Raw genomic sequence first — 22682 nt, 5'->3', positions numbered from 1 at the left:
AAAGGGAAGGGCCCCTCCAAGCAGTCACAGAACTTCGAAGACGTCATTGATTTCCAAGAGCCGACTGTTGTCAGTCAGTGGCGCGTTATCAGTTGAGCCTCTTCAGTGGCCGAGGCTTAAGTTATATCTTATCGTCGACCAATGGCAATGCCAATTATCTGGATCATGCTTGCCCGTGGGATCCTTCAGACTAGTGGCCCAGACTTTCAACCCCGTCCCCCCATGGAATCAGATAATAAAGTGTGAAGCACCTCGACTGATAGCGAAAGTGTTCCATTCAGCCTGGGCGCCATGAACAAGCACCTTATCGGAAACCTTTCCACACACTTGATCTTCAACGGATAGCGCCTATGTATATTGTGTATATTTCAATATCTGCCGTCGAACATGCCCGGAAATCCCAATCTGCATAGTGCCAAGCAGACTGGTTCAGCCATAACTTTTACAGAGTACAAGCAACTGTACAAGCGGATTTCTATATACTTGTACTTTATTGATCTATACTATACATATTGCTTAATCCGATCTCTCAACGGCTCTCCTCCTCCTCCTCCTGCAGGCGTAGTATGTCCGCTTTGTTGATGAAGTAATAGCTTGGCTGTCGTCCTTTGAGATCCTTGGCGGTTCGCTTGGCCCCGTTCTGAATCAGTATCCGACTTACACTCTCCAGCGCATTGGTGCCCATGGCGTAATGCAGAACAGTGCGTTCCAACTGGAAATTGGCCATGTTTAGATACTAAAGTTAAGGCATTAGTTTAGGTAAGGGTTCTTACGTTATCTGGGATTTTCAAGGCTTCGGGACAGATTTTCACCATGTGCTGAACCATTTCCTCGGACTCCTTCAGCACAGCTATGTGCAGGGCGGTTCGACCTGAAGTTTATTGGAATAAGTTCAAGAAAATCTTTCTAACTTTAAAAGTCCAATCTTACCATAATAATTCTTGGTTCTTATCAACCACTTGGCATTGGCAACATTGGTCAACTCAACCACTCGCTCCATATTGTTTTCCCTGATCATTTGATGCAGCTCTTCTCGAGTTTCCTCCAATCCCCTAAGGTTGGCCAGGAACTCTCCAAGAGCAGCGTTCTGTCGTGACTGCACCACATCTATTATAGACTGACCATTTTCATCTTCGATGTCCAGGATGTGATCGTAGCCTTGTAGAGCGAGTTGTTCAAAAGGTTCGACGTCGCCTGGTTTGGGAAAGAATGGCTTAGTTAGTTAGTTAAGAGGAAGGATAATGTTTGGTGTACCTACCAATAACTGCCTGTGCCATGACATATCGATCGATCTCGGCCGCATTGTTCGGCTGATTCGCTTGAAGTGAGACATCCCTAGCAGTTCGATATAGTTCATCCCGGTAGGTGATGTCAATACCCGACTCCTCAATCAGAGTGTAGAGAGCTCCTCTCCGATGGGAGCGGGCACATGCGAAGTGGAGCATACTTTGGCCGTGCTCATCCCGCTCCTCCATATGCTGCACAGCCAGAGCTCCTTCCGCATCCTCCTCCTCGGCTACGGATCGAGAATCCAGCTCGATGAGATCGGCATTGGTGGGACCAGGACCGTTGCGGGTGTTGCCCAATCTTTGGTTCGAGCTGGCATTCGACTTGGCCAATGCCAGGGTGGAGGTGGAACTGGTACTGGCCTTGCTGCTCCCCGAGTGAACTTGGACATCGGTCATTGGCTTGCGGTCGCCCATGAAGTGCTGCAGGTAGTTGGTCAGATAGGCAACGGGATCTCTGGGTCTCTTGTTGGCTATTTCAGTGAGGGCCTTGATCAAAGGATCTGCGAGAGCTGATTGTGAGAAAGAGTATTAATCAAGCGATGATCCTTTTTTATTAACTATTTAATAGATGAGCTTAACTAAACTTTAAATTGGTTGTAGACAAACCCTAAATACTTACAATCAGCCAGGTATTTTCCCTGCTCCGTCTTGAAGATGGGATTGGCCTGAAAGCTCACTGGCTGCGCCTGACCTGTGTGGAAAACAAGCTTAATTAGTCACTCCAATGGCCCAGGATATCTTCAGTCACACTCAGTGGATCGAGTCCCAGTAATCTATGTACACAAAGCGAGAGGGGAGCATTTTTTGGGCGGAAGGGGAGTAAACAAACGAAGATGAGGATGCCGATGGTTGAACTCAAGAGACTTTGCAAATCATATTGTAATCGTGACAAGTTCACAGTCTTCGGGCAAGACACGGATACGGATACGACTATGTAGGTGTAACTCAAAGCGGAACTTACGATTGCGGATTAACCTTAAACGCAGCGAAAGCGGAGGAGATTTGAGATGAGGGCTCGTGGCAGGTATCAGTCAAATTTAGCATATGTATTAGGGATTTAATGTGCGGAGGTATTGTTTTATTTGGTATGTACATTGAGCTGGAATCTAGTGCTTTCTTCTAGTTGCGATCCACGATGCTGTTCTTCTTGCGCTTGAAGATCTTTACCAGCATGGTGGCGATGTGCTTGGAGTTCGTCAGCGACATGTCCTTCTCTAGCGACAGGATATTGGTGACAGCAGTGCAGTAGTCCTGGAAAAGGACGTACTCCACCACGCCCATGCTCTGCATATTGACAAGGCGCACGGTGAGTTTTGAAAGCCGATTGGTCACCATACTCAATCCCCGCACCGAGCACAAGTGCCGCAGGTTGTCCATCTCCTTCATCAGATTGGTTAGCTTCACTATGGTGGTCATCTTGAGTCCGGTGCCCAAGTAACTGGGCCTGGACTGGAGGTAACCCAGGAGGTAGCTCTCCTTGAAATGCAGTTGGGTTTCCAGGTAGGTTATAGCTCTTCCCACTCTCGTGTAAGCAGCTCCCATATCCGCTGGCTCTTTGCTGCTGCTCGTGGAGATTATCCTCAAGTGCTCCTGGCAATTCAGCCACACAGCCAAATTGTTGGCTGAATTGACAAAGACACCCCTACCGTATGGCCAAAGAGCTCCATTGAAGGCTGTGGACTCGGCAGCCTGCACCAGATCCTTAGTATCTAAGAGAGGAATCATCAGACCGAGGCTACTGAGCATCATCGTCACCTCCGAGTCGGGTTCCAAGAGTTCGGTCATGGTGTAATAGTTTCCCGAATCCGTTTCGCCAATGGCATCCGCAAAGTGTGTGGTAAATATCTTACTCATCATCAGGCGTTCCGCTTGCTCCAATTGGCCAATGGTAAGGTTCAGGGGTAGCTCCAACTGATCCAGATTCCTGGAGACTTCCACCAAACATCGGGTGACCAGCAGCGACTCATCGTCGAATACGAAAGCCGCTGTGTTGAGCCTTTCCCCATTGTCCATGGGAAAATAGGCCAGTCGAGGCTGCGGCTTAAAATCAGCATCAATGCTCAGGCAATGCATATCCTTAAGCAACGGCACCAGGAACTCTTGGAACACCACAAACACATCAAAGTCTGGTGCTATGATCCCGCAGTTGATGTCCTCCTCCAAGTGGCGCGCCTTCGATGTTTTCCGCATGGCTGGCCACAGGACATCGAAGAGATTGTGATCGAGTCGGGTCTGCCGGCGCTTGATCTTGTCGTAGACCCCACGCTTGAGGAATCTACTCAGATAGCTGGTCACCGAAAGTTGCAGCGAGGATGCACTCAGTGGCTTTCGATGGGACAGAGCCGATGCCGTAGTGCCACTCAGCAATTTACCCGATTCCGAAATGACGCTAAAGCAGCGCTCCAAGGTCCTTGAGATCTCGCCATCCTGCAGCTCCCGCCGGGCACTGTGCAGATCGTCGGGAACTGCTCATGGTTATCCGGAGCAGCATAGATGATAATTTATTTGTTTTGGGTTGGACGGTTATCAATCAACACACACACAAACAGTAACACACCAAAGCGTAGACAGAGACACAGATGAATATACGAACACCGAGACCATGACGGATACGGATGAAAGGATTGCCGGGGTGGGTGATCAAGAAAAAAGGCGCTGGTGCTGGGCGAGATGGTGCGTTTTGCCTACATACCGAATATTTCATCAATATTGCCAATGATTTCGTTGAAAAATTCATTGCGATTTCCCTCCATTTCAAACGGGCAACCGAACACGGATATCCAACACGTATACGCAGTGTGTGCACGGTGCGACCGAAAATCGATGACTGACTTGGCCAAAGCTCGCGCCGAGTTCGGTTAGCCCCTGGGCCGCAGTTTATAGTCCCCGATTCCCCCCTCCACTCTCACTCCCTCCCACTCCCACTCCGACTGTTTGACTTGGCAAACAAATGTATTTAATTATTTCGGTTTACCCTCGGTGTGCGTGTGTGTTCGTGTGTGGGCAGCGAAAGCGAGTGTGAAAACAAAACGCCACTAAAGCCACGGGCAAAGCAAAGCGGCATGGCATAGCGCTATCTGGAGCGGGTGGCATGAGTGGGTGGGTGCTGGACTTGATGTGGTTGGTGGTGCCAGGTGAACGGTCAAGTTGGAGCGCTGGAACAGCTGCCGGTGGCTCACGGCCCCCGGTGTCCTTACCCTGGTCATTGAGCAACTGGTTCTCCAGCTCCTCCGCCCCGAAAATATTCAGCAGCTCGGTGTAGTTGAGAATGTTTTTCGCCTTGTCCTTGTCCAGGTAAAACTCGGCCGAGTGGCCCAGCTGCGTGTGTTTGGTTATTGAATTTTAAATCAAACTCCGTTCATTATTTACATCGGCCTAATCCCTTATGTATGGCATATTGATTCCCACTGCTGCAGACATTTGAAAGTCAAGAAGGCCAATCAGTTGGGCCTTGGCCCACTTTCGATTTCGGTTGTGGCAGTGGGCAGCAATTTTAAAACAATTTTCATTTGACATTTCTAATGCTATTGGCCGACTACAGCTGCACTTGTTCCCAGTAAACTCGAAACTGAACGGTGTTGCTTTTCTTGCTCCTAAGGTATTGTATTATATTTTTACGTTATTTATTATTATCGTAATTTGGGGAACTATTGAATTAATTGGGTAATTAGCACTTTCATGGAAAATATGTACATATATAAGAATTTAAGCTAACTTTAGAATACTACCAAAATAATAGGAGTAGTCTCAGATAAAATCTATATTTAACACAAATTTCCAATGATTATAGACATTATAGGACTGCTTGCCACAAAAATCAAATTACAGGATTTAAAATTCTTAGACAACTTTACAAGCGCGATTAAAGTAATTCCTGCAGCACCATCGTATGTGTCGCATACTCTTACACAAGCACCCCTCATCATTTTAACTTACCTTGTCCAGTGACTTGGGATTGGCGCCCAATTGCAGGAGCATGTTGTAGAAATGGCCGTTGTCCTTAATTGTGGCTGCGTAATGAAGCGGCGTGCGTCCGTCATTATCCGTAATTGTCATGGTCTCCGGAAAGCGGGACGCCAAGTACCGAACGATGTCTAAGTCGGGAATAGGGGTGAACCAATCATATAAATAGAATCCGGACGGAGTGGACGCGACTTACCCGTGTGGCCAAAGAGGACGGCCACGTGCAAGGGCGTGGAGCCATTGGGCGATATGTCGTTCTTTGCAATGGCAAACTTCCGGCGATCCAGAGCCTGCTGCAGTGCCAGCAAACCTCCGTCACGTGCCGCGTCGTGCACGCGATGTATTTTCTCCTGCCAGAGTGAAAACATGATGCAAGGCGTAATTAGTGCGCCTTCCTTCCTTTTCGAAAGGAACCTTTCGGCTCGCTTACCATATAGCTGGGCACGTTGTTGAGAAAGGCCTGTATTTCCGGTTCTGGCGACTTCAGGCCCACCAAGCTGCCGCCCTCGCCATTCAGCACAATCTCGGCCAGCTGCTCCAAGTCTCCGGACTCCACAATGCGCTTAATGCGCTCATCCTACGGAAAACAGTAAGCAGGTGTCCAATAAGAGGATGAACACGATTTTCTCGCCAAGACAACAAAGTGCATAATTGAAAGCGCTAAGGGTGATGGACTGGAATGGTTCTGGGTATATAAAGAACTCGATGGTTTGCTTTATGAGTGACTTAGGTGCGAACCCAAAAGAAGCCTGGTGAGCCAGCAACAAAGGGCGATAGATAGACAGATAGAAAGATAGGGATAGCATTGTATACTTCATCAACTGCAGTTTGAGACTGAACTGTATAATCCTCGGGTGCACCGTGCACGAAGCCCTCAATGGCCATTGCTGATGTGAGGGACTCACTGCCGTCGTCCTCCGGTGGCTGTGCTCCGCCTCCTGGTTGCTGACCCTCCTGCGGATTGCCTCCTTTGCTGTCCGAAGCTATTACATCCTGTTTAAAGTTATTTCACCACTTAAGATTTCATGTTTATATGGTTGTGACAGTGACATGGACATGGCTACAAAGTGCGAAGAGACATAAAAACATTAAACAGGATACGTTAATTTTTACAAGGACTAAGTGCTGCTACAGGTGACAATGCCAGTTCTGAGCCCATTAAATGTATACCTATAGTTAGGAATATTCCTACAATTATGCAATTTAAGCCCTTCAATCAGACCGAGCAATCCAAATTAACTTGTTTCATAGTCCACGTAGCGTATACGCAATATCACGCATACGCCACGTTTCCCCGTCTTTATTGAAATGCAGCTGGAAATAGTCATTATAGCTGCCATAAGAACCTCCCGCCACTAACTCAAGGGAATGCAACGATTATATATATAAGGTATATTTGCCATATATCACATATCACATATCTAATGCCTGCAACTGTTTTGACGTTTGCATGTTCAGTTCCCATTCGGATCCACCAACAACTGGATGCCTCTGACAGTTGAGAACCGACTCCGCACCCGACTCAACCTCAGAGTCTCCGTCCGATTCTCCGTCTCCCAGTCGAAATGTCGGCCGTTCGAAAGTGAAAACGACTGACTTGGCCTGCACATATGTACTATTTCGGTTCAAATGTACGGCGGTCTGAATGAGTGCATTATTATAAAGTCTATCTGTGGGTAAACAGCTGCTGATTTCAGGCAATCGATAAGCACAAATTGGGGGCAGACACTGGCATTGATTCGATCTAAGGCAATAACACACTGAAGTGAAACTGAAAGGGAAACAACGGATGCGGATGCGGAAGCGGAAATGGAAACAAACACACGGATTGTTGGGCAGGTCTCGGGTGCAATAGAAAAACGATAAACAAAAGACACAAGTTGCAGGTTTTGCTTTCCATTTTTAATTGGTTACTGTTACTATAATGCCTACGGCTAGATATATTGTTATTGGAAAGAAGAGAACATAACACTTGCTTTACAAAATATATATATGTATATGTATAGAGAAATATCAAGAATTTTTGCTTCGGTTTCGGTTATTTCATTATCTAAGCGGGCTTATGTTGAAGTTGATTGCTAAAGTTTCGCATTTTGCTGCTGATTGGGTTGCGGCTGAAGTTGTTGCTGTTGCTGTGGCTCTTGCAGTGGTAAAACAAATTGGAATGAATGGAATTTGAGTGCCTGGCTGCAGCAGATTGGTATATTACTTTTCAAATTCTGTTTTTTTTTTTGAGTTTTTTGCGTTTCATTTTAGGTTCACATTGAAGAGGGGTAAATGGGTTGAGCAAACGGCACACACAACAAACGTGAATAAACTACAAAACGTTTGAGGACACTTAGAGCACGCCCATCTGTACCTCATCGTCGTCATCGTTATCGTTCTCCGACTCTGGTTCTCTTTCTTCTACGGACATGGTGGCCACTTCCGGATCCGCTTCATCCTCAGCGTTGCTCTCCGGCTCATCCACTGTCTCCTGCTCCTCATAGGCCTCATGCTCGTCCTGCTCCGCCTGCACCACCTGCTCCACCTGTTCCACCGGCTCCTCTGGCTCCACTTCAGTCTTTTTGTTTCCATCAAGCTCACTCTCAGTAGCAGGCTCCTCGGGTTGTCCCACGTCCTCGGGCTCCGTTGGCTGATCCTCCTCCGGAGCCTCCTCGTGAACTCCGCCATTCTCCACAATTACCGCATCTCCTCCGCCTCCTTCGTCCTGCCCAACTCCGTTTTCCTCTGCCTCTCCGCCTCCATCCGCGCTTACAGCTCTTCGAATATTCTGTAAAAGTAAACAATTGTCGACTGATTGCTTTCGAAGTGATTCAACAGTTTCGCTCTACGGTCCTTCGATCTCAGCCTATATGTACAGCAGGAAATGGTTTATCTGGGCTCTAAACAAAAAGCGCAAGTGCCGACGGCGAGAGAATAGTGAAGGGAAAAGGCGGGAGCCGACAATGGCTTACTTTCACAGTGTCTCCAGCCCCCAAAAAGCTAATTAATTAGGTTGCTAACACCGAAAGCCATTCTCAAAGTGTGCAAGCAAGCCGCTAACCATCGAAAGCGATACGAAAAATATGAAAAATTATAAGGAAGGAGGCGGGGTGACTTACCTCGACCTCGCTGTCTTCGCCATCGCCTTCACCATTGATCGTGTTGAAGGTGGCCGGCGTTTCCGGTCGGCGCTGCAATGGCGAGGCGACTTCCGCTTCCGGCTGCGCATCCGCCTTGGACAGATCGTCATCCTCATTGGCACTCGTACTGCGGTTTCAAAATGCAAAAAATTCTCTCTCAAAGCCATGCCCCATACAAAACACACACCAGAAACACAAATCAAAAGGGCAGCGCAGCATTTTGCCAGCAAAAGGCAGGCAAGCGTAAGCCTAATCTTGGGGTCTAAGACCCACCAACCAAGCACCTAGCCACCCAGTCAACCATTCACCCACTTACCCGTCGTTGGGGTCCAGCTCTGAGGTGTTCTCAAGGCTGTCGTCCAGCGATTTGCGGCCATTCACAGACGGCGGCACCTTGATGTCCAGTTTCTAGTGGCGAAAGGAGAAGGAGCAGGTGGAAATGGGTTACCCATGGTAAAGAGACACCCACTCACCTTGGAGCTGGCATCGCCGCCCGTTCCGTTGTCCACTCCACCCTCATCGCACAAGGCCTCCCAATCGGTGGCGCTGTCGGGGGAGACGCGAGGTGCATCCGGCACATAAACCAGGAAGGCGCGCTCGATTTCGTGCGGCTTGTGGCGATAGTATGAGGGGGTCTTCATTTTCTGAAATTGCCCCAATGAATCATTTTAATTGCCGACCGACCACAAAGCAATATCTGCACCCACTCTTAAACTATATTCAGTGGATATTGTATATGTCAAAACCAAATTACGGCTATTACTGAGAAGTCAAATAGGATTAAACCTTACTTTCAAATTTAGCAGGATAACTGGGATATCTTTACAGGAAGCTACTACCAAATCAAGGGAACCTTCCCACAAACTCACATAATCGACGGCCTCCTCGTCGCAGCCCGCTTGGGTGAGCAGGGTGTAGCATCGCATGTTGTTCTTGGCACTGGCGGCCCAGTGGAGCGGCGTCTTTCCGGTGATGTCCGTCTCATGGGCGCCCTCGGGCCAAATGCCCACCAGGTACTCCAGCAGCTTGGTGTGGCCCAGTCCGGCGGCCTTGTGAATGATGTTCAAGCCATTGCCGTCCTTGCAGGTGACCAGCGCACTGGGCACCGGTGGCTCCAGCTGCGCCTGCACGGTCTCCAGATTGTTGTCGATGACCGCCTGGTGCAGATCTTTGATGGCATTCTGTGCGGAGGAACGGAAGTGAAACATGAGCCGGGGGTTACGCGGATGACTTCCTCACCATGACATGGGGAACGGCGGCCAGGAAGCGCTTCACTCGACCATTGTTGCTGGCCTGTTGGCACAGACGGTTGCCCTGGCCCCCCCACAAAATACGCGTCAACTTGCCGATGTCCTTCTCATGAATCCAGATCCTGATGGTGGATAACTTCACCGAGAAATCTATTAGTCGAGAAATGGAAATTGAAAACGTGGAAATTAATTTTCGCAGCCCCACCCCCGCGACCCGATTGCGATTTCCAATTCATTTTCGCCCTCGTTCGTGCTTGCATGCAATTTGCCGAAAAAGCAGCCAAGAAGCCGAAAAAGAACTGAAAACTAAATTAAAACGAAAATAAATGCAATGAGTGTTCAGGTTTGTGACTCCGACTTCGGCTCGCTTAAAGTGGCATTAGTGGAAACTTGAGACAATTTCCGCCGGCGAAAAGTTTTCGCCAACTTGAAATGCCCCAAGGTCGGCGCCAAACTTTTTCGCAGTGCAAAAGTGGGTAACGCCCCGCAGGTCGTCGTATCAGCATATTAGATCGCCCACCCGCTGAATGATTTAGTGGAGCAATCGTGGAAATCGAACACCTGGATGCGGAAATCGAAATGCTCCGCCATCGAAGTCCATTCAAATACGCACCTTCGTTGTCCCGACGCTTGCGTCCATTTTGGCCACCAGCCTGTCCATTCATGGGCATCACTGCAAAGGGATTAGACATCCTGGCTTTAGATTCGATTGCTTGACTCTCCGAAAGGTATTAAATTGTGAGTGTGACAATTGTAGTGACGCTACACTCCGTTGACTACTTTCTTCTGACTGCTTTCTAACCTGTTTGTACTTTTTGCGTCTGGCCAGCTTGAGCCACGTTGGCAAACTAATTCTTGGCCAGGTCGAAAGGTGTTGAATTCGGGTCTCTGTTGCTGTGGTCAAAAGCCAAGGGTCGCAAGGAGGAATAATTGCGTCCTGTTCGCGCACTTCCAACTTCTGACATGAATAAATAACCCAAAGTGTGTGTGTGTTTGTTTGGCTTATATAAAGCGAAAAGTCAACATTTTCATTAGAGTTCCAGCTAAGCAAATATGTGAAAATAGAATTTCCATTTGTCTGATTCAAACTTGATTAGCATTCCTTGGGGAAGAATTGCAAACAATTTCGTTACTACTGCTTAGTTTTTCTTCAGGAATTTTCCAATTCTATTTTCCTTTATTTTGTAGCCTTTGCGCCAAGGTCTTTTCATTATCTCTGACTAGATTTTCGTGAGAAAATTCGCTGCAATTTTTGTAGCATACTTTTTGGTTTACTCGCGAAAAATGCTCTTAGTCGTGGAAATACCTTAGTCCCTCCGTGAATTCAAAGCAATTTAAAAAAGAATACTTTCAGGATTTTCCATGAAAATGCTTTGTCTTGCTCTGAAAATTGTTAGCCGGAAAATTACCATATACTTGTTGGCCTTTTCACCCACATAATTGATGTGTCAAGGTCTTCTACTCCGACTATTTTTGGTCGGACACCTTGAGGAATTGTTCTACTACCTTTCCAGCAGTGACATGTGAATTAGTTGGCCGCGGTGAATCATTAAATTTCCATTCCATTTCCCAGGCCCACACACCAACGCACGCACACACACACTCGGCTTGAGTGGCAATAAAAACTGCTCGAAAGTGCCACGGAAATGGCGCATTAGTGGTTGCCACTTAATGTGGCAATCAACCGCACAGGATCCCGTGGCATTGTAACTTGTTGAGCTGACACCCTCAACGGCACGCAATATGCAAATTTTGGCCACAAAAACTACAGAAACTTCTCATCGCCTTCGGCTTGGCGTGTTGTCACCACAATTTCCCTCAATTAGGATGGACGCATATGAATATGTAAATGTATTCACTGCACACTCACCTTTGGGCGGCGATGAATGGTAGTAGAGTCCCTGGAATCTCCTTCGTCTCTTGGGAGGCATGTTTGTGTTTCTTGCAATACTCCTTGGGAATTTATTACTTAATTTCGGCTGGGGAATCACTAGAGTCCGCGACTCTGCACATCGCCCCAGTCGTGATTCATGGATTTAATGTATTCACTTGGCACTGCAAAGAGACCTCTTGTTTTGAAAATGGCACAGGCCGAGCACAGGATGAACCGCTGTCCTGTCGAGTTCAACGACGTCTGAGTGGACAACTGCACCTGCTCAGCTGGACAGCCGGTGAGCTGGTCAAATGGGGAGCTGGTGAGGTCCTTGCGTGTGTGAATATTGAATGGAAAGTCCGGGAAAAGGTGGGAAAATCGTGGCTTGGGGGCGTGCTTGCAGTCACAACCTGTGTTGCTCACATGTGAGTTTTATGGTTTATTTATTTGTTTTACAATTGGCCAGGACTTCTAATGCGCTCCACTTGCTGTGCACTCTGCCAGGACATTGCCTGCTGCAGGACTAGTGCCCAAAAAGAGCCGCGATGAAAACAAACCAATTAGCCGCGAATCGATTTTCCAATTCGAATGCCCATATTATCGAAATGGGCACAATCAAAAAGTTAGCCCCATTGTATGGAAAGGAGGCACAGGTCAGAGCGTCCTGCCCAAAGGTCCTTGAGGCAAAGACAGCACGTGCTCCCAAAGGATGAGTAATTCTACTCCTACGCACTTGCGTGTGGTCTAAATTTTAAGACCCACTTGACACAGTTTCCCCGGTGAGCTGCGTGAGTGGCTTTCAAGGTTTTTCGTCACTCCTGCGCCCCAAAAACGGGGAAGACGCTGACCCAAATTTTAATACTTCCCAAACGGGCTATGAAAATGTCAATGCCAATTAGTCGGGGTCTTAAACTAATTGCCTAGTTATATATATCTTCGACTTAACAGTCAGAATTGCACTTCACGTGGATTTAAAAACGATCTTTGCATTATTCATGGAATGTGCATAAAAGGCACTGCACCTGGGTACACTGAACTCGACAGGATGCGTCCTGAAGGATGTGTCTTGACCCTGCTGTGGGCCAAAGCACTAGTCAGCTTGAACTAAACACACACTTCGCTTTTCCGACGCTTTCCGCTTTTCCTTTTTCACCGTTTTCGGGGCTTTGTTTCCGTTTCGATTCGATTTACACGGCGCGCGCTTTCCCTGCAGACTGTGGCATATTCAGCGTTTCGTAGGTGTTTTATCTAATTTTTCCCTTCACGCACACCAGCGAAACTCGTGTTTTGTGTGTTGTATGAATGTTTGGCTGATTGCTGGTACCCTTTTTGGTATCGAGTATTGGTAATTGCTGCCATCGTTTGCATGCGAACCTCAAAAAAGTGAACCTACACAAATATTACCGATGGAAAATCGCTGGTGGGGGTGGAAAATGCCTCAAGTGTAGCCGATATTGAAAAGTGAATGCGGCTCCCCGCAAACGAATTTTCGATATCAATTTCACCACCATTTCATTGTTCATATTTTTTGCATTGCACTTTAATAGCCCTTTTGTGGCGGGAAGGCTCTAATTGCATTTTTACTAACAGCCTGAGTTTGAAATCATATTTTTTGTTATATTTTTTAGCATATGCAATTTTTAAAGAAGATTGAGATTTGGCATAAATAGACGTTGGTTGACCCATGTTGCCAGGCCTCACGAGCCGCCCAAAACTGACACAGTTTTGAACAATAATGTTGCAATTTTTCATTTTATTATACGAGTATACCAAAAAGAACTTTCTCGTTCACACGGCCACTAGCTGAGTAGCGGGTATCTGATAGTCGAGCAAATCGATTCTCTCTTGTATCAATGTGTTCTCCAGGCAGTTTCCTTTGAGCAGCCTGCAACTTAAGCTAGCTTAGAACTTAATCGACTAAGGGAATGGTGGCCAGGAAGCCATTGGGCTATCGGCTTTTGCTACTCAGTTCGTCTGCGGAGACGTGAATGGGTTGGGTGAATTCGATGTTTTCGGCGGAGATATCTGTGCAACAAGAAAAAGGGTTAAATGGCGCTAAAGTATTTACACTTCCACACCCACCTGAATGTGATGGTTTACTGAATATCTCCGTTACGTTGAACAAGTCATTGGAGGGCGAGCTCCTTTTCCGGCGCGTCCTCAGTTGACCCAAGCTAATGTGGGCCTTGTCCAGCGGCAGATCATCGTCGCCGAATTCCAGGCACCTGCCATACACGCAGTATCGTTTGCCCACCGGCGAGCAGCGAGTGCCTGGCGGGAAGTGTCCGTTCCGGCCGTTCACCAGGTAGTACCTGTACTTGATGAACTCATCCTGGCAGCCAACGCGGCAGCTGCGGTCCGGCTCATCGATGCTGGCCGAGATCTGGGCCCCGTGGCCGGACAGACCGCGCACCTTCTGGCGATACCTGGCGCAGGTCTGTTCCGCATACTCCGCCGCCGTCTGCAAACGCTCGCAGGGTTGAATGCGATAGGAGCACAGTTGGATGCTCTCCACACCGGTCAGTCGGGAGGTGACTCCCTGCACACCCTTCGAGTCTGTCATGCAGTTGGAGTGGCAGCCCGGATGCGCCACCCACTCCGATTCCGAGGACGAGCTACGATCAAGGGCGATCAGTGATGCAGAGGCAGGCGGTGGGGGTCGCGGAATCTCTGGAGGATATGGCTTGTGATAGTTCCTCCTCTTGTACGGCGATGCTGGCGCATTGATGTGGTTGCCTTGGCCATAGGAAGGTCGCTTAGCTACCTCTGTAGAGACGAAGAGCATTACTATAGCTCTAGCTTATTTAACTATAGTTTACCATTCTCGTAGTGATTCTTCAGTGGTTTTCCCTCCTGGCGCTCTGCATATCGCTGGCTGGGGGTCTGCTGCCTGCTCTCCTGATCTGAGGAATCCCTAGTGGGGCGCACTGATCTCGCCTCGCAGAAGCTGCTGTCCATCTTGAAGAAGTTGGAGGTGGAATTATCGCAGGAAAAGCGCTCACAGCGACCGGAAATGCAGTAGGTGATATCCTCGGGGTTGTGCTGCTTCGCTTTGCAGGTGGTGCCATCTGGGAATGTCCAGCGCCGGGACTTGGTGCCATTGGTCCGGGTACGGCAGAAGATCTTGCAGGACGCGTCCAGCGTGCTGGGCAGCTGCTGGCCCTCGCCGGTGAGTTCCGGATCCGACTTCCTCGCCTGCATGCACACTTGGGTGGCGAAGTCGTTGATCGTCTGGACGGGCACCTTGTGGCATTGCGGTGTGTTGCAGGTCACAAATCGCCGATCCCTGCCAATGCAACGCGACGGAAAGTTCAGGCAGCTTCTGTTTAATGTTCGGAGACCTGTGCTGCCCTCCAGGAGGCGGCGTGACTGCCCATAGAGGCAGCCGGACTCGCAGGCACTCGGCTCGCTCCACTCGCCCCAATTTGAGGGCGATCCTGGCAGCTCATTACCCATCGGATTGTAGTCGTGCAGCAGCGGGGGAATCCGGTTCGGCTCATGTCGGATAATCTTCTCGTGTGTGGCCTCGGGAACGTGTTCAGGAGGCCAGGATTTGAGGGCTGAGTAGCTACCCTGTTTGGAGGAACGAGCCTCACAGGTTCCACCTCGGCACCACTAAAGTTAAGGAATATGCTGTGATCTGAGCTAATGTTTTAAGCATATCGAGAGACTTACCATATTGGGCCCGCATTCGGTGCCCTCCAGCGCAGGATGCGAAGTCCAGGGCAGTCCATCCTGGCGACAGTGGAGATCCCGACAGATTTCCATCTTGCTCTGGCTGCTGGCCTGCATGAAGTTCTTTCCAAAGCGCAGCATGCACTGCTGATTGGCATTGAAGCGTTCGCCAGGCAGACGACCACCTGCCGTGTGATCCCAAGGACCCGCGAACGAGTCTCGATCGAATAGGCACTCCGCCTGGGGATCCCTAAAATAGATATTCCATTAAACTATTGTTAAGTGAAACTAGAGAAGCCGCCTACATTAGGAAATCCTCAAGATAGGTTCGCGAGCACTTGGACCAGGTGACCTTCCCACTGCCCAGCTTCGGGGACATGATGTGCATGGTGGGGTCGCAGCTAATCTCCTTGGCATCGTGTCGCATTCCCAAGCTAAATAAAGGACGATGAAGAATATTAATTCACAGGATAATATCTATCTTCTTACTTGTGTCCAATTTCGTGGGCCACCACAAAGACGCTCTCGAAGTGCTTGGCCTCGTTGATGGTGCAGGAGTAGATGGAGGTGCACATGCCCTTGACCGTCGCCATGCCCACCACCTGGCTATTGGCCTTGCCCTTCTCGTAGGTGACGAGGTCGAGACCAGTCAGCACCAGGGCGTGATCGTAGTGCAGGGGATCTGCGTCGGAGAAGGGATTCAGTTTCTCCTGCCACTTGCAGAAGCTGTTCAGGTAGTTCTCCACATCCCTGGAGCGAACCAGACCCGGTGGATCCCAAGACTTCCAGATTTCAAGGCGCTTCAGCACGAAATTGATGCGACGACCCAGAGTGGGGTGATGGTATAGCAGCTGGACACCATTGATCATGGCCAGCAGGAAACTGACCACCTTGCTCTCCGTGTTTGTGGGGAAGTTCTTCTGCATGTGAGCATAGAGATCGCTGTCCACAAAGATGGCCGTCTCAATGAAGAGTTCCTCTGGAATTTCCGACCAGCGGGAGCGCGGCGGATCTCCAATGTAGCGGCGTCTTCGCTGATGATGGTGCTGATGTGGGTGATGATGTCGTGGCTGGAAGCGCAATCTCAACGGGGACTGTAACTGACTCTGGGCCCGCAACCGCCTCCGTGGTTCGTTGAACTCCTCCGCATCGGGCTCGAACTGCAGCTGGCTGTCTAACGGCGACGCCGTTCGTCTTGACGACGCCTCACTGTAGTCGCCACCGTTCTTGTCCACCCTCGCTTGGTAGAGCACGTGCGTCCCGGTGCCAAAGCGCGCGGGGAGCGGATGGATCACCAGGTCACTGCCATTCTGCTGGAACACGCCGCGCTGCGGGATCGAGGCGTGAAGAATAAACAACCGGTCGGGATAAAGTAAACATATTTATGGAAGTGCGTTTAAATGCGGTGATCACCGAGTTCAATTAGTAACTAGATAATATTTAAACAAGATCGATTTATAAATTATAAATTTTCTAATGAAAGCCACCTTAAATAGGCTATAAATGTGAATTTTACTTCTGTACTCCCTTACCACATTGCCGGGCTCGCAGAGATCGAGAGCAGCCGCTGGACTCCGGTAGAAGCATCTGTCCAGGCGCTTGAGCAGCTGCGGCGAGTGCTCCACGAACTGGGTGCCGTTCTCGGTGCGTCGGATGAAGATGAAGGCGTCGTCGATCAGCTGCGGCGACTGCTGCAGCTGCAACCTCGCCTCCACATCTTCCCCAGCCTCCTGCTCCTTCTCCTCCGGCGGCAGTGGCCCATTACCATCTGGCGAATGCATTTGAATTAATTAAACTGTTCGCATAATGACCGCAACTGGAGCAGCACGATGTGCTCTCTGGATTTCGAGTTGGCTGTTTCACTCACCTTGCGCTGGCAGGCTGCGCCGCTGACGTCTCTGGTGAGGATTGCCCCCATGCTGCTCCGCCGCACCTGGCCGCTTCCCCTCCTCCAGCCGCTGCTGCTCCTCAGGTCGTTGTTGTGCCAAGTGCACGAGTTTGAATTCGGGCGCTGCCAGGTAAACAAACAACATAAATGCCTGCCATGGATCAATGCCAACAACTGCGCGGATTTCCGCGCTCCTTCCAAGACCCCGCCCACCTTAACCCACTCCTACCCGGCACCTTAGCCCACTACCTCTCCACCGCCCGCCAGTTAACAGTTCAAGTTTAGCGTTCATCGATTGCAGTGGCTGATGTTTGGGCTCCTGGCCTAATGACATGTTGCAGTTAGTTATAGGTCATGGCTAAAATACTTCACTCACTCAGAAAAAAAGACTCAAATTATAAGTTATTGAAAATGCACCCATGACATATCAAAATTATAGGTCATAAATATTCTAAGAAGAACGCCTTTTTAAAAATACTGACTTCCGATGGTGGTGAATGAGATGGATATGATTTACTTGAAATACTAGTTAATGGACGAAAAAGAAAGTCCCAGTTGTAGTCAGTGTAACTAAAATGGACGAATTTGTTTACAGAACTGTAATGGATTTTTCTGTGCACCGCCCCCCGTTCTACTTACTCCATCTTAAGTCCATGGCATATGGGTCAGAGTTAAGAATCTTTTCGATCCAGTGCCCGGGGCCAACACTTACCCTCTTCCGGAGATCGTGATCCGAAGATCAGGGCGCGCTCGTGCTCCCTCAGATGGCCCACCAGGTTGTTCTCATCCAGCTGCAGTGGTGGCATCGGTGGCATTGGTAGCATGGGAAAAAAGAGAAAGAGCAGCGAATGCGAATGAATGGGGCTTGATATGCAAAGCGGAAAGTGTAACATGGCCAGCAAAGCGTTAAACAGACCAAAACAGATGCGAGCACCCACGGAGAAGGGTTTTCTCAAGTCCCCCCAAAAAAAAAAAAACAACCGAAATACTTTCACTCCACACAATGGAAAATTTGTACCTCGAAAAGAAAACCCCAATTAGACAGCTCAAACAGCTGTGTTGGGGTCACCAGCTCATCGGGTGGAAAGGTTAGTGCAGCAGTTAAAATGTATGTCTTATTCCCAAACATACATATATACCATTTAGCATACATTCGCCGTATATTTTGTGGTGCGTGCGCCTGCTTTTCACGATTATTTAATTTAATTTGTTGTAACAGTTTTCATTCGGCTTTATTTTATTTGGCTGTTTGTGGAAAAGCGCGTTGCATTCGGCGGAGCGTGAAGAGCGTTTCGGCTCTTCGGATCGAAACTCCGCCTCCAGCGGGAGAAGGTGTTACAAATTGCCACTGTGGCGAATGTTTATTATCAAAATTGTAATGCTGCGCCAAAAGGGGGCGTGGCTGGTCGTTAACCGCCCATGGGTATCAGATTGTACTTAGATTAAACTGAAGATTCTACATTCTAAGGATGATTTATTATCATACATCCAATGTATTTCCGGGTTCCCCGAATATGGATCACATATAGATTAAACTAAGGTTACATAGTGTAATTTTTAATCAGTTTGGTATGAATGTAGATAACATTCCACTAATCCGCTATAAATTATGAATTATAAATTACTCTGAGGTTGGATAGTAGATTGTATTGCAACTAACAGATACCCCCTTTCCACCTCCGGTCTTACCTAACTCTTCGAAAATCTTTCCGCTGAACTTTAGGCAAAGACAAACAATGTTCAATGAAATGGACACTAATTGGCTGCAAGGGCAACAGCACAGAAAGAGCAAATCAGTCGGCGATTGCCGGAAAAGCCCCAAACAAACAGCAACAATAAGCGATGACAAAATCGGGGGAAAAGCGGAAAATGCAGGCATGCTCGCTGTAATCGCTAGCCAAGCTGATTATGTGATGAAATTTTGCGTGACCCGTGGGCAGAATAGCAAAAAAAAGGAAAGCATACACTCGTCTGCATGGAAAATAGGGCTAAAATGGCGAAAACTGGAAAACCAACACGTGGAAATTATATCACAGAAAATTGTCTTCGGGCCAATTTGAGAGTCTGAAAGGAGTGCGAATGTAGCAAAACAAATGAAAAGGGGGAAAATCACGTAATCAAGAGCGCAACCCAGCGAATGGATTCTTAAGTATGTGTTCACACATGAACACGAATATATTTAAAGACTTACAATTTTGGGCTCCGTTCATATCTTATGTAAATGAATCGAGAGCGATAAATTATATTTAGGATTTTGTTATCTAAGGCGACATGGGTGCATTGCTCAAAAACATGTAATTTAAGTGCACACTACATGAGTCAGTCACTTGAGATCGTTCCCCGCCTCCTAAAATAGTCCCTTAGTGGGAGACCACAGATAAGGTCCTCGCCGCTCAAGATAGGCAGATGTGCCCGAGCGTGGGACCTCGATAAGGCGGGGACTATTTACTTAGGCCTCTGCGTAGGCCATTTACTTTAAGATGCGATTCTCATGTCACCTATCTAAACCGAAGATATTTCCAAATAAAACCAGTTTCTTACAAAAACTCAACGAGTAAAGTCTTCTTATTTGGGATTTTACAGTATGACTTCAGAGGGTCAATAACTTGGCCAAAATTGGCAGCCAGAATCGCCTGTCTGTCACTCGAACTCGTTCCCAGTCTAAAAAATGCCTGGGAATCGTTCGCGATTTGGAGGCAGCTGCAACGGCCAGCTGGTGGCAAGATTGTTTGCAATTCCCTGTAATCGTGTGATGAGTTCCTAAAATACCGAAAGAGACTCTGCGACGCCAGCTCAAATTAAAGCCGCGAAGAGTCTGGGAAAAGTGGGGGAAATGGGAAAAACGAGTCGGTGTGTACACACATGTAATTCGACAAGTTGTCGCCTTGTTGGCCAGGGCTAATGTTTATTGGGTTAAAGCTCTCGAATTACCAAAACATATATCCCAACAAAGATATACTGCAGAGGTCATTCAACGCCTTGTCTATGCGACTGTGTACACGCTCAGGGCTCCCCATTTTCCCCCCGGAACTCGGCGACCAATTTCTGCTTAGCTTTTCAAACTCAAGTTGAGTCAGACATTATGTTTTTGGCTTTTGCTTTTTTTTTGCCGCGCACATGTTCTGTCTATACGGCGATTTTTTATGCTCTTTATTGGTCACTTGACGCATACGTAGATGGATGATCACCTGTGTTTGTAAATGGGTTAATCGTATGACATTCAAGAGCACTTACACTTGGAAAATATTGGTGCTTAAATGGAGTATACTTTTTTTATTAAATATTTAAAGGTAGTAACATACTTTTGCTGATCTAACAGCAAGGTGGAAATTTACCAATGTTTGAGATTTTTCCAAAACTTTAGTTTTCAGTGTGATGGTGTGAAGATATATCGCTTATCACCCGACTCTGAGGCCACTGCAATAGTTTGATTGATATCCTGACTCATCTCGTTCGTAACCTTTAAGCATAAATGCAATTGCCACATGATTCAAGCCTGACCTTAAGAATAAAACAACTAAAGACTAATACTTAAAGGCATTCCTTGTTGATAAGCCTTAAGTAGCAATGAAAGATGTTCTACTTTTGCAGTTCGCTGAGCAGCAACAAAGCCAAAGTGCCATTCATCGGGTGACAATGAGGCAGCATTGATGGATATCGGGACTCACCTCAATGCCATTGTAGTGCAAGCTCCTCTTGCGACGCAGCTCAATGCTGACGGATTTTGGATTGGTGGAGGAGGAGGATGGGGAGGATGAGGACGGGCTGGCCCCGATTAGCAGCCACAAGGTGGTCAAAACAATTAAAGCCAAACGACGGTGCCGATTAGATCCAATTGCTGCGACAGTCATAACGATGCGTTGATGATGACGGCTTCTCTGGGACTCCACAGGTGGCTATTGTAATGCTCCGAGTGCACTAATCGCTCTTTGTTGCGGCAACAACCACGCGACGATTGTTGCATAAATTGCAAATATATTATTCCTCAGGCTGCGCACCGATTTCGGGTTTTTTGCGTCATAATTTTCAGTGGTAGCGGAGTTACATTTTCCAGCGGCGAAAATCGAGGGTGGAAAACTTAGAGCCCGATTTCTCAAAGGGGAGAGAGCCAAGTGAAGGCGCGATCGTGTACGGGGCTCCAACTTTTACGGCTGTTAATTCAAATGTTTATGCACTAATTAATTGCCCAGGCATTGCATTACGAGTCATTTGTTGTGGGCCACTTTTTTCGCACTCTATCTTATTTGGGTTTCGTTTTATTTTAGTGGTTGTGTACTTCAGTTTGTTGCCTAAGTTCTTCCTTATGGATCGGCACTCGAGATAAGACCAAATGGTGCTTGAAAAATGCTATTTCAGCTCCAGCTCCAGTTCTGAATTGCCAATATACATATAATGCCAGTCTTTTGTTTTCACATTTAAACGCACTTGATTTTATTTAAACGCCAGCGCACAATTAAGCAGCCAGCAACAAACACACACGGCATATAGATCATCGGCTCTGGAGCATAACGATCTTCTGGTTTTATGTCCATAGCCGAAAAGCACTTTATATGTATATTTCAACTAAAATCGCTAAATCACGCCGAAATCTGACCGCTTTGGGGCATTTAAAATTTGAAATGATTTACTGGAGGTCAATGCGCGTTGGATCGATCGAAGGACTTTTTTCGGAGCTATGAAAGAGACGGCGACAAAAGCGCAAAAAGAGACGGCGAGAGCGAGGCAACCACTCGCGACGGCGGCACTTTTGCGAATGAAATGTGAAAATCACGGAAAACTCGAGCTCGCGATCGTCGGCGGCGCTCCATTCTCGTTCGGCTTTTCGGCTGGAGTTCGCAAAAGTACATTTGGAGCGCAAACAGACTCATAAATATATGCTAATGAGCCAGAGCGCCGGAAGAAGAGAAGAAGAATGCGCCAACCGTTAAGACGCAGCAAAGGGCCACAAAACAAAAAAACAGGAGAGTTTGGGGTACTAAACAAAAACAGAGGCAAAATTCTGAGGCGATGGCGATTGTTTTGTGGTCAAGTGCTTGAAAATGATGGAGCAGACGAAAACTTGACACTGATCATCAGCAAAAAAGGCTGCGGAGTGGCAAGAATTATGCTGCATTTCCGCCGCGGAGTTTCGATGTTCTGCGGCCTGTGGCAGCAGGAAATCTTAAATCAGCGAATGCAAATCAGGGGGGCACAAAAACAAACCGAACACAGCCAATTGAAGTGATCAACTTTTAATTGATGCAATCAATGGATGGTGCAACCGAGTGACGACTGGCAGTCAAAGCGATGGCTTTATTAAAATGGGGAACCTTAACAAACTTTTAAATTCAATCCATGATTTCATTTTTAAAATATGTATAAAATGGATTGGGCTCAAAGAGCTTGAATATCTATCAGAAATTTCAAACTGTAACGTTTTCTTTTTTGTGCTAATTTTAAATTTAAATTTGAAAATTATGGGCAGCACTGTTTCAGCCCTGTCATCGATAAGAGACGCACATGCACTGGTCACACTAAAACTATTGAAAATTATCGCACGTCTCGCATCTCTATTTTGCCTGCTCTGCTCTAATAAATCGATTATTCTCGAGCGCCACTGCGGCTTAAAAGGGAACTAAG

At 47.7% G+C, this 22682-nt stretch overlaps 2 protein-coding genes across 4 annotated transcripts; both read right to left on the bottom strand.

Annotated features, from left to right (window-relative positions):
* Positions 1 to 527: 527 nt before the first annotated feature.
* LOC117137856 lies at positions 528 to 11592 on the bottom strand. Of its 3 annotated transcripts, XM_033299569.1 has the most exons (18): positions 11498 to 11592; positions 10241 to 10300; positions 9617 to 9777; positions 9247 to 9558; positions 8851 to 9021; positions 8694 to 8785; positions 8357 to 8504; positions 7612 to 8025; positions 6066 to 6245; positions 5683 to 5829; positions 5449 to 5602; positions 5226 to 5383; positions 4487 to 4607; positions 1909 to 1980; positions 1259 to 1798; positions 931 to 1194; positions 774 to 871; positions 528 to 712 (listed from the first exon to the last, which is right to left on the bottom strand). In XM_033299569.1, the coding sequence occupies exons 1-18, from the start codon at positions 11556 to 11558 to the stop codon at positions 530 to 532; spliced, it is 3336 nt and encodes a 1111-aa protein (XP_033155460.1). In that variant the 5' UTR covers positions 11559 to 11592; the 3' UTR covers positions 528 to 529. The 3 variants fall into 3 exon arrangements, with proteins under 3 accessions (XP_033155460.1, XP_033155458.1, XP_033155459.1); XM_033299568.1 differs by lacking the exons at positions 528 to 712; positions 774 to 871; positions 931 to 1194; ... (6 more) ...; positions 6066 to 6245; positions 8357 to 8504 and having other exon boundaries at positions 7925 to 8025; positions 11498 to 11573; XM_033299567.1 differs by lacking the exons at positions 4487 to 4607; positions 5226 to 5383; positions 5449 to 5602; ... (8 more) ...; positions 10241 to 10300; positions 11498 to 11592 and adding an exon at positions 3982 to 4098.
* A 1641-nt stretch (positions 11593 to 13233) lies between these two features.
* LOC117137355 (A disintegrin and metalloproteinase with thrombospondin motifs 16) lies at positions 13234 to 21802 on the bottom strand. The gene is made up of 10 exons (XM_033298754.1): positions 20732 to 21802; positions 17776 to 17854; positions 17043 to 17186; positions 16708 to 16943; positions 15665 to 16503; positions 15481 to 15609; positions 15176 to 15425; positions 14320 to 15115; positions 13583 to 14266; positions 13234 to 13525 (listed from the first exon to the last, which is right to left on the bottom strand). The coding sequence occupies exons 1-10, from the start codon at positions 20912 to 20914 to the stop codon at positions 13449 to 13451; spliced, it is 3417 nt and encodes a 1138-aa protein (XP_033154645.1). The 5' UTR covers positions 20915 to 21802; the 3' UTR covers positions 13234 to 13448.
* Between the last annotated feature and the right edge of the window lie 880 nt (positions 21803 to 22682).

The sequence above is a fragment of the Drosophila mauritiana genome, chromosome 2R, assembly GCF_004382145.1.
Source record: "Drosophila mauritiana strain mau12 chromosome 2R, ASM438214v1, whole genome shotgun sequence".
NCBI lineage: Eukaryota > Metazoa > Arthropoda > Insecta > Diptera > Drosophilidae > Drosophila > Drosophila mauritiana.
The sequence above is the reverse complement of the archived record's forward strand: the minus strand, read 5'-3'. Positions and strand labels throughout refer to the sequence as shown.